Source organism: Brachyhypopomus gauderio, chromosome 1 (assembly GCF_052324685.1).
Source record: "Brachyhypopomus gauderio isolate BG-103 chromosome 1, BGAUD_0.2, whole genome shotgun sequence".
Taxonomy (NCBI): Eukaryota; Metazoa; Chordata; class Actinopteri; order Gymnotiformes; family Hypopomidae; genus Brachyhypopomus; species Brachyhypopomus gauderio.
This window is the reverse complement of record NC_135211.1, coordinates 11268553-11277947: the sequence shown is the minus strand read 5'-3', so window position 1 is coordinate 11277947 and position 9395 is coordinate 11268553. Positions and strand designations below refer to the sequence as shown.

The following is a 9395-nucleotide window of genomic DNA, read 5'->3' as shown; positions in this document are numbered from 1 at the left end:
CAATATTAACGACAGTTTTCTCAATTACAAAACGTAATTTCTTGGTTATTGATTCTTTTTTGATTCTCAAAACTATAGGACCTATTTTGACGCCATACAGTTATACGTACCTCAACATAAGTTCTCGCTTCTGCCATCCACTAGGGGTCGCTATTTGTCTTCACTCCACTAGGGGTCGCTATTTGTCTTCACTTTTCCCTCTATGTTCTAGTTTACTGCCTGCGTCATCACTGGCTTTCTACTGTCAGTGTTCATGTAGTACCGTCGTGAGGAGTAGCATCGCTAGCTCTGTTTGGAAGAAATGACACGAACATCTATTGAGAGATTATGCTGTCATCATTTTTAGCCTTTTGGCAGATGTAACCAGCTGTTTCTTTGTCCATCTAATGTACGGGTTACTTATTGTGCACACAACATAGCTAACTGTCTATATTGTCCGTTGAGTTTAGCAAGCTAGCTAGCGGTGTAGCAGGAATGCCCGGGAGGAAATAAGAACCCAGTATTGAGAGCAGTGCGGCAGTTATCTACCAGGTGAGACTAATGCAGCATTTACCGTCTACGTTTCTGCTAACGTTACAGTTACGCACTGTAGTTCACTCAGAAAGCAGACATTTTACCGAACCAATCCTGCTAGCTATGCTAGCTGGGTAGTTAGTTAGATGAAATGTGCCATATGAAAAAATGAAATGAAACATTTCATTAGTTAACAACATCTGAAATTCGGTACTAAATCCGTACATGTACTGGTGACGAGGACGTCTGTGTTAACTGCGAGGCACATCTTATTAGTAATGATGCCCTCAGTATGACTAACCGACTGACTTCATTTCTGTTACTCAGTTAGCTACCTAGCGGTTACATGGCACTTCATTTTGAATCTGGGATCAGTGGGAAATTCTGGCTTTTTAATACGTGTGTCACGGTGAAGCCAGGTGACTAGCTTAGGACACAGTAGGTGCATTATAAATCGTGTATTTGCAATGATGCTTGCAATGTGCTACCATGCAGATATTCAAAAGCCTTTCTGACAATTTTTACACAATGCATAGAACAAATTGACAAAGTAATTTACCTTTGCTTTTCCCCCCAGCTGTGAAATCATGAATTTTGTCCGTCTTGTGTGCCGTCACAAGACTGCCCTGGTCCTTGGCGTCCTTTGCTGCTTCGCCACAGTCCTCCTTTTTCTTGCCAAATGCACCTCGGAGACGTTGAAGCCGGCTGAGTTACCGGGCAGAGCGCCGAGGGCTGAAGCTCGACGAGACCACCTGCCGGTGGCGCCACGTGCCAAGGAGCTTTCGGCCTTCCTGGTGGTCCTCATTACCACGGGGCCCAAGTACACTGAGAGACGCAGCATCATTCGCAACACCTGGCTGGCCAAAGCGGAGCCAGACGTGCTCTCCCTGTTCGTGATTGGCACCGAGGGCCTGCCCCCCGAGGACGCTCGGAGCCTGGCCACAGAGCACGCGCGCCACCGTGACCTCCTGCTCCTCCCAGACCTCCACGACTCCTACGAGAACCTCACCCAGAAGCTCATTCACATGTACTCCTGGCTGGACCAGAACGTAGACTTCAGGTTTGTTCTGAAGGCAGACGACGATACCTTCGCACGCCTGGACCTTCTGAAGGAGGAGCTGAAGGAGAAGGAGACCCGCCGCCTCTACTGGGGCTTCTTCTCGGGCCGCGGCCGCGTCAAGACCGCTGGGAAGTGGAAGGAGAGTACGTGGGAACTCTGCGATTATTACCTCCCGTACGCCCTGGGCGGCGGCTACGTGCTCTCGGCGGACTTGGTGCACTACGTGCATCTCAATGCCGCCTTCCTGAAGGCGTGGCAGAGCGAGGATGTGTCGCTGGGGGCGTGGCTGGCCCCCGTCGACGTGAAGCGTGTGCACGACCCGCGCTTCGACACCGAGTACAAATCGCGGGGCTGCAGCAATAAGTATCTGGTGACGCACAAGCAGAGCTTGGAGGACATGCTGGAGAAGCACCAGACCCTTCAGAAGGAGGGGCATCTGTGCAAGGAAGAGGTGAAGCTCCGCCTCTCGTACGTTTATGACTGGAGCGTACCGCCATCCCAGTGCTGCCAGCGCAAAGACGGCATCCCCTGACTCCTGCACGCTGCTCTTGCTATCTATTTATTTGTTTATTTATTTATTTATTTATCAGTGTTGTCTGCGTGTCGCAAACCTTGTGGCCTACATGGACACTTTGGAGGCTGTTTTGTAAGTTTACATTCTCTGTGGGATGGATGCATGGCTGAGTTGCCCTCCTTTACCTTTGAAGAGGAGCGATTTGTCAGTCACTGGTATGACTGTGCTGTTTGCTTACTCACTGGCTGTAGAAAACTGTGAAGAGGCCACTGAGATCACAGATTTGCCTGCTGTATGACCTTTTCCTCCAGGCTTGGTCATGAATGAATGTCTGCTCAAACCCTTTGTTTTGCACACTAACAAATAATACATTTTTATTCAAAGTTAAACTGGTTTGGCCACACACACAATGATCTACTTTAAGCATACTACACTACAAGGCGGATATGTGATCCTCTTCATTTATTAGAGAGAAGCAGGTAATGATGTGTTGAAACCAAAATTGACTATTTCTGCTTTACTTGGTAAAAAAAAAAAGTTAATTTTTTTTCCCTGCCCAAATCTTTTTAACATTGGTACTTCATCAACATGCCCAGTTAATAACACCTTTTAGCTGCTGCAAATGAGCAGTAGATTATACCTCTGTGATTTTATTAAAACATTTTTTGTTACATATCGTGTCTGATCGTTACTTTATTGGCACGTGGGCAGGTCTACCACAGGCATTGTTGCTCCTGGACTGATCAGTCCCTTCTGTTAAAACTCATGGGTCTCTGTGCACCTGCATTTCCAGATAAGAATCCATCCAAATCCTTTCACTTTAATAATATAAAAATCAGAAAAAAAAAGTGTCCTTGAAGCTTCAGCATGGTCCAGTGGACTGTCCTGGGATCCATTGGGCAAAACTTCCTTCTGGTACCCTGATGCGTCTGCCTCTTCTGGCCCTCCAGCTCAGAGGAGAAGCTCACATTAATACCCCACGCTTCCTCCTTTGCATGCTACGGGCGCTTGTAAGAAAATAAAATAGGGATGTCCTGACCAAGTGTACTTACTGCTATATGTTGCCCTTGAGCTATATTACAAATACATTGGTAAACTCTTAGTGTGACATCGTTGAAGTAGAAACTGAATTATTTTTACTGGAAATATTTATGTTGAAAAGCAGGGATACATCAAAAAATTAAATTAAAAAGTCAGGTCAGAGTGACCAGGGTGCTCAAAGCATAGGACAATCAAGTGATTTGTATACAGGGTTTATTTACATGTGAAAAATAAACCTTCAACAGTGTTCTTGCAAATGGAAATATTACAGTAATGATTAACATATCAAGGCACGTAGAATGTGCTAGAGCAAAACTCTGTGACCTTTGCTACCGTCCAATTGCTAGTTGGCTGGCGATTGCTTTGGTCTGACTATTGCTTTAGCCTGCCTTCGTGGTGTGTGGCATAGTGTGTTCAAGGTGAGAAGCTGTCATCCCAGTGGCATCCCCTGCCCATTTGTGTACATGCTGAAGGAAATCACTTTCCGATGGAGAATGAAAGGAATAAACATGAACAAAGGCTTCAGACGAGACACCAAACTTTCTCTCTAGTAGAGATTGTTTTTTAATCTACAACAGTAGTCCAAAAACGTTGCGGCACTGGGTGGGTAAAAGTCCATACAAATTTGCATATATGAGTAAAAGGTTTGAGTTCACTCTTGAAAAAGAATCACATGCAAGCCTTTATTATGGACATGACATATTATACCTGAAGAGATTGTATAGAGTATGAATGGAGTCTTGCTTGTGCTGGGCAGTATAAAAGCATGTCGTCATATCCACAGGAGTTCTAGACACATGCAGACACACTGAGTTGTACTGTGGAGATGTGTAGGACCATTAGGACAGGCACAGGATGACATTCCCCAGCTAATCACGCCTTTGAAACGAAGCGCAGTTCTGTTGAAGATGGAACAGATGGTAAAACTCCAGCACAAGCCCAGTGCTGACACGCCATTGAATTCTCCAAATCCAATCAATGGATTCCTGAATTTATATTATTTAAATTATTCAAATGTATTCTACCAGTTATGTAATGGACAATTATGATTTCTGTTCATTCTCCTTGTTGTCTTGCTATCCAGTCCCCAGTTTTCTCTTTGCAACAGTGACGAAGGCTTTTCGTACTCTTCATCGAGTGCAGGTAAATCAGACTAGCTGTCATATAGGGACCATGTGACATCCAGATAGACATCCACAGGTAAAGTGCCATGCAAACTGAAAATGTGGGTTCCAAGAACAGGCAGATGACAGGTGACTACTCTGTAGGCTATGTGTTTATCTTCATGTCCAAGGAAGTCATTGATGGTCCTTGATTGAAATATCAAAATGTGATTAAGTAGGAACAATGTACAAGCAGTTATCTAATACATGCAGAATGGATTTTGATAGCTGCTAATTGTCTTATAATTATGTGTATACATTATCATTGTTAATATAGCAAAGCTCACAAATTACTGATTAGGAAACATGCCATGAAGCATTTTTATATACTTCTATAATTGCATCACTCTGCATGCAGGGTCCGCTAGTCTCTAAAGATATTTTTCCAGCTTGTTATAGGGCTTTTATTATTTGAAACTAATGAACAGATAGCTTTTTCTAGTAAGTGTAAACATTAAAATTTGGCTGCAAATTTCTAATTCAAATTAAACACTTTAAAAACGTTTAATTGTGAAGTCGTGTATCTGACATAGATTAGATATTATTCTTAGTACTAAAAGAAATTTTAAGTTTAGCATACGCGACAGTGACTTTTTATTTGTATTTTCCCACAATTCCTTGATCCCGGAAGCATCACCGACGTCTCTGGTGTTGGTTTGGAATGGACGCGTACTATGGGTGGCAAATAGCGACCAGATAACTGGGCAGTAGTCGCATTTCACTCTTTCACAGAAACACAGCACGCTGCGACCATGACAAATGGTGGGTTCGTTAAACACGGTTCAGTGCGACACTGTTCTATCGTTTCAGTAGCTGTTAAAATCACAAATAAGATGTGGTTTTTACCGAGGTGGTTGGTGAGACGGCTAACTCGGTCTTGGTGGACGTGGCGTATTTTAGGATCAGGTTTATGTACCGTGTCCGGTATCGTCCAGGCTCCGTTTGGACCCATTATGTCAGATAACTAACACTATGTTGATGTGTTCGGTGGATGATAACAGTTACAGCTCCTGGTGGAGCTACTGCCTACACGTCATCTGGGTAGCTAGCTAAGTAGTTTGGCTAACCGTGAAAACAATATATCATAACATATATCGAGTAATGTAGTCTAGATGGTTAGATAACTAACCCTTTTGGTACACCAGCGTCCTGTTTTAGGTTCTTATCCTTCATTTCCCATATATTAGTAAATCAATTAATTAACTATCTAGCTACCTTGTACAGTTGATTTTGTAAGTGGCTAGCTAACGTTAGCAAAGTTGTCTCTGTATCAGCTGCACAACAGGTTTCATAACTGCCGGTGGATTCTAATTAATGTCCGGGCTACTCATGTTTCGAAGTTTAGACAAATTATTTGAAAACATTGCTATACCTTTTAGGCTCGAAATGTTTAAACACGTTTGTCTTGAGGAACAAAGGTATGAATGACTTATTTTTCTTCACAGTGTATTCCTTTGATGGCATTCTTGTGTTTGGAATCCTCTTCATTTGTACCTGTGCGTACCTGAAGAAGGTTCCTCGCCTCAATAACTGGCTTTTGTCGGAGAAAAGGGGAGTGTGGGGGGTCTTTTACAAAGGTAAGCAGGATATCAAGTTAAGATGATGAAGTTACTTTAAGGAGTTGTCTTCACATCATTAAATGCACCTAACATAGTGTTACGTGCCTGTAATGATGGTCTTATTTGTATAAATCACATGTGTGGTGTATTCCCTGTAATGACTTTCATTCCATCCACAGCTGCAGTAATCGGAACACGACTACATATTGCCGTGGCGCTGTCATGTTTGTGTATGGCATTCTACCTGATATTTCTGAAATGAGGCGATCTGATGGATTCTGTTTGGACAATGTGCCCTGCAATGCCATTAGAACATTGGGTATTGGTAAATGCTGCCATCTGCTGGTGAGGATCTCCATACGTTCCATTTCTGGTTCTTGAATATTATTTACACTCTCTTCAGTTTGTTTCTTTGGGTGATCCTGAACCACAGTTCAAGCTGAATTAAACAAAAAAAGCTTAAGGTTAAGTAAGTTGTTGAAGATAAGATTACATACGAAGTCATCTTGATGCAATGTTTTGTGGGGTTTGGCCTGGCAACACAGTTTATCACATCTTATAATTGGCCTCAGTCTTTTTGTACATTATAATATCTTTTAACAATTGTTTAACATGGTAAGTTATATTCTCTTAAGTCCTGTTCAGGTTTTTTGCTGTCTTAAATGTTCCTTTTGGATAGAAATTGTTTGTTGGTATAAATTGGATTCAAATGTAGACCAAAAAATCAAGTAAATCAAGTTTGGTGAAAGGTATCAAATCTACATAATTTTCTCTTCCTTTAAATATGTATGTGCCATTAATATACTTTTTTCCATTTCCTGTTCATCACAGTGAAGATGAAATTAAATGTAATCCTTTCCTCCAGATTCCCTGTAAATACACACAGCCATATCATTTAATTGTTCAAAATGTTCTTTACATTTTGATCAGTGTTGAATGTTGATATTGTAAATATGTAATAGCAAAAATTATGGAAAACTGAAGCAATACCTTTTAACTGAATGAGGTCTGATTACAGATCTGCAAGGTGTTTCATTGTTCACCAAATCAGATTCTTACTAATTAGGATTTCCTACCATTTAATTTCTTTCTGGCAGTTACTTATGACCACATGGTCATCATGCTGATATTTGGATTAAACCAACACACCTACTGAAACCCTGTTATTGTCAGCTAAGTTGCGGTTATTGTCATGGTTATATAATAAATACTCTAATGGCCTTTTGCGCTATGCTGTCTCAGTAGTGTTGAATTATGAAGAATATGGGTTTGGAGCACTTTTCTTTGTATTGAAATAATTTATATAAACATTTTCATTGTTTTTGAAAGAATACACATCTAGAGCGTATACTTCTCTTATTTTGGTGTTCATCTATTCTTGATCATGTTAAGTAAAGTATAAGAAAACTCTCAGAAATGTGTGCTGATGAAGCATTAGCATTTTTTGGAGAATTTATTTTTTTTGGCAATTACCTTATTTCCTGATGGTGCAGACATAGGAGCAAACTGAAGGTTTGCTTGTAGCAAATGTAAAGGACCGGTAAATCCTGAAGATGACTTCAGAACAAACAGGCAAAGGAAAAGTAGGGGTGGTGTCTTCTCAGCCATAACCTCGCCTTGTACAGTAGATAGCACAATGAAGAAACGCGAAAAAGTCTCTCAGATCGATCCACAATTCTACATGTACTGCTTACATAAGACAATTACTTTGAGATTTTATTAGATTTAAATTTACATAAAAATGTTCCAATCGGCAGCATTTTGGCTATAGCTAAACATTAAAGGCATCTAGTAAATAACGCAAACTAGTGGTGAAATTGCAGAAGTTAGAATAAAGCCAATGATAGGCTAATGACAATTTATTAGTGCTTTGTGCTCTTTAATTTCTTGGAGCTTCGTGGCTTTCTTCCGTGAGACTGAATAAGACGCAACACTTCCGGAAAACCTTTTATGTTGCGTGTAAACAAATCACGCGGTTCATTTTTACATTCATGCTTCGTCTGTATTTTCCACCTTTCTGGTCTAAATTCACACACACACACAATATATATAAATTTGTTTGTGTATATGTAGTAACGCATACCTATTCTGATTGATGTGCTTCGACAGTGTTATCTATAAACCAAGCAATATTATGCTATTAATCGTAATTTGTTACATACTTGTAGGTACATAAATCTAAATTGTAGAGGACAAAACCGTTATTTAGTGTAGGCCTATCTGAATATGAAACCAAACAAAAATTTAAGACAACATTGCACTGAAAGAAAAAAATGCTTTCCAAACTTTGACATGATGTAAACTGTTTTTCTTGGTTTTCAACTAATTTCCTGTTCCATTTCAATAATATTATATAGCTACTGTTAAAGGAAAGGGCTTCGCAAACATATATTTGAAAAGCATTTTGCATTCAGGAATCCATTTTTTACAGGTATGTAATCTACAACGAGAAATGTATTTTACATAATAAAATATCACACGCAACGTTAGGCTAAGTGGTGAGTGCCAGGGGCGGACTGGCATACATTGCTACCGGGGATTTCCCCGGTGGGCCAATGGGTTAGTGGGCCGGTGGGCCGCCGGTGGTTTAACTCAGCCCGTGGAGGAGCCACTGCCGCGCACTGCGGCCCCGGCCCGTAGTCACGCTGCTGTTTAACGGTGTTAATACCTCCCCCGCTCCAGTCAGACTAACCTGCTCAGCGCGGCCGCGGTCTGAGCCTGTAAACACATTAACAAGTTGGACCGCGGCCGCGGACTGGGCCAGCTGGTGCGGGCTGACAGTATGCAGCGGAGATCAGAAAAAAACCAACTTGTCCCAGAAAATACGGGCCGGACCACGAAAACATACAGCAGTTTAAATTGTAGATAACATGTTATTTTAAATGTACTGCTGTCGCCTCTGCAACGTCTAAGGCAAATTACCTTAACACGGTTAACACGGACGCAAGTGGCGGTCTTCAAGGCAGAGCACTGTGCACTGTTTTTTTAAAGCTATTGAAATTCTTAGATTAAAACTAACCACCACAAATAGGTAAGAGGAAGAAATACCCACGTTAGAGTTGTAGGTTGTTCTTTAGGATGCACTTTGCGTAAAACAACTTGTTTGGTTGTCTTATGGTGGACTATTTAACAACTTGTTTGGTGGTCTTATGGTGGACTATTTAAAAGCCACTATGTGGCTTTGTACTCATATTATTGCTGGAATTAATATTGTCCATATGACAATAAACGCCGTCATATACACTACGTGCCATGTATAGATTCATATACAGTATACACACACATATACATATATATACACACACACACACACACATATATATATATATATATATATATATATATATATATATATATATATATGTGTATATATATGTATATGTGTGTGTATACTGTATATATATATATATATATATATATATATATATATATATATATATATATATATATATATATATATACATACACACACACACACACACATATATATATATATATATATATATATATGTGTGTGTGTATATATATGTATATGTGTGTGTATA

The 9395-nt window shown here is 40.5% G+C and overlaps 2 protein-coding genes across 2 annotated transcripts; both read left to right on the top strand.

Annotated features, from left to right (window-relative positions):
- The first annotated feature begins 215 nt into the window (after nucleotides 1-215).
- On the top strand, nucleotides 216-2760 carry b3galt6 (UDP-Gal:betaGal beta 1,3-galactosyltransferase polypeptide 6). The gene is made up of 2 exons (XM_076993966.1): nucleotides 216-531; nucleotides 1091-2760. The coding sequence occupies exon 2, from the start codon at nucleotides 1101-1103 to the stop codon at nucleotides 2103-2105; it is 1005 nt and encodes a 334-aa protein (XP_076850081.1). The 5' UTR covers nucleotides 216-531; nucleotides 1091-1100; the 3' UTR covers nucleotides 2106-2760.
- A 2135-nt stretch (nucleotides 2761-4895) lies between these two features.
- On the top strand, nucleotides 4896-7081 carry tmem167b (transmembrane protein 167B). Its single transcript, XM_076993995.1, has 3 exons — nucleotides 4896-5053; nucleotides 5737-5868; nucleotides 6030-7081. Exons 1-3 carry the CDS (start codon nucleotides 5044-5046, stop codon nucleotides 6110-6112), a joined length of 225 nt encoding a protein of 74 aa, XP_076850110.1. The 5' UTR covers nucleotides 4896-5043; the 3' UTR covers nucleotides 6113-7081.
- Nucleotides 7082-9395: the final 2314 nt, after the last annotated feature.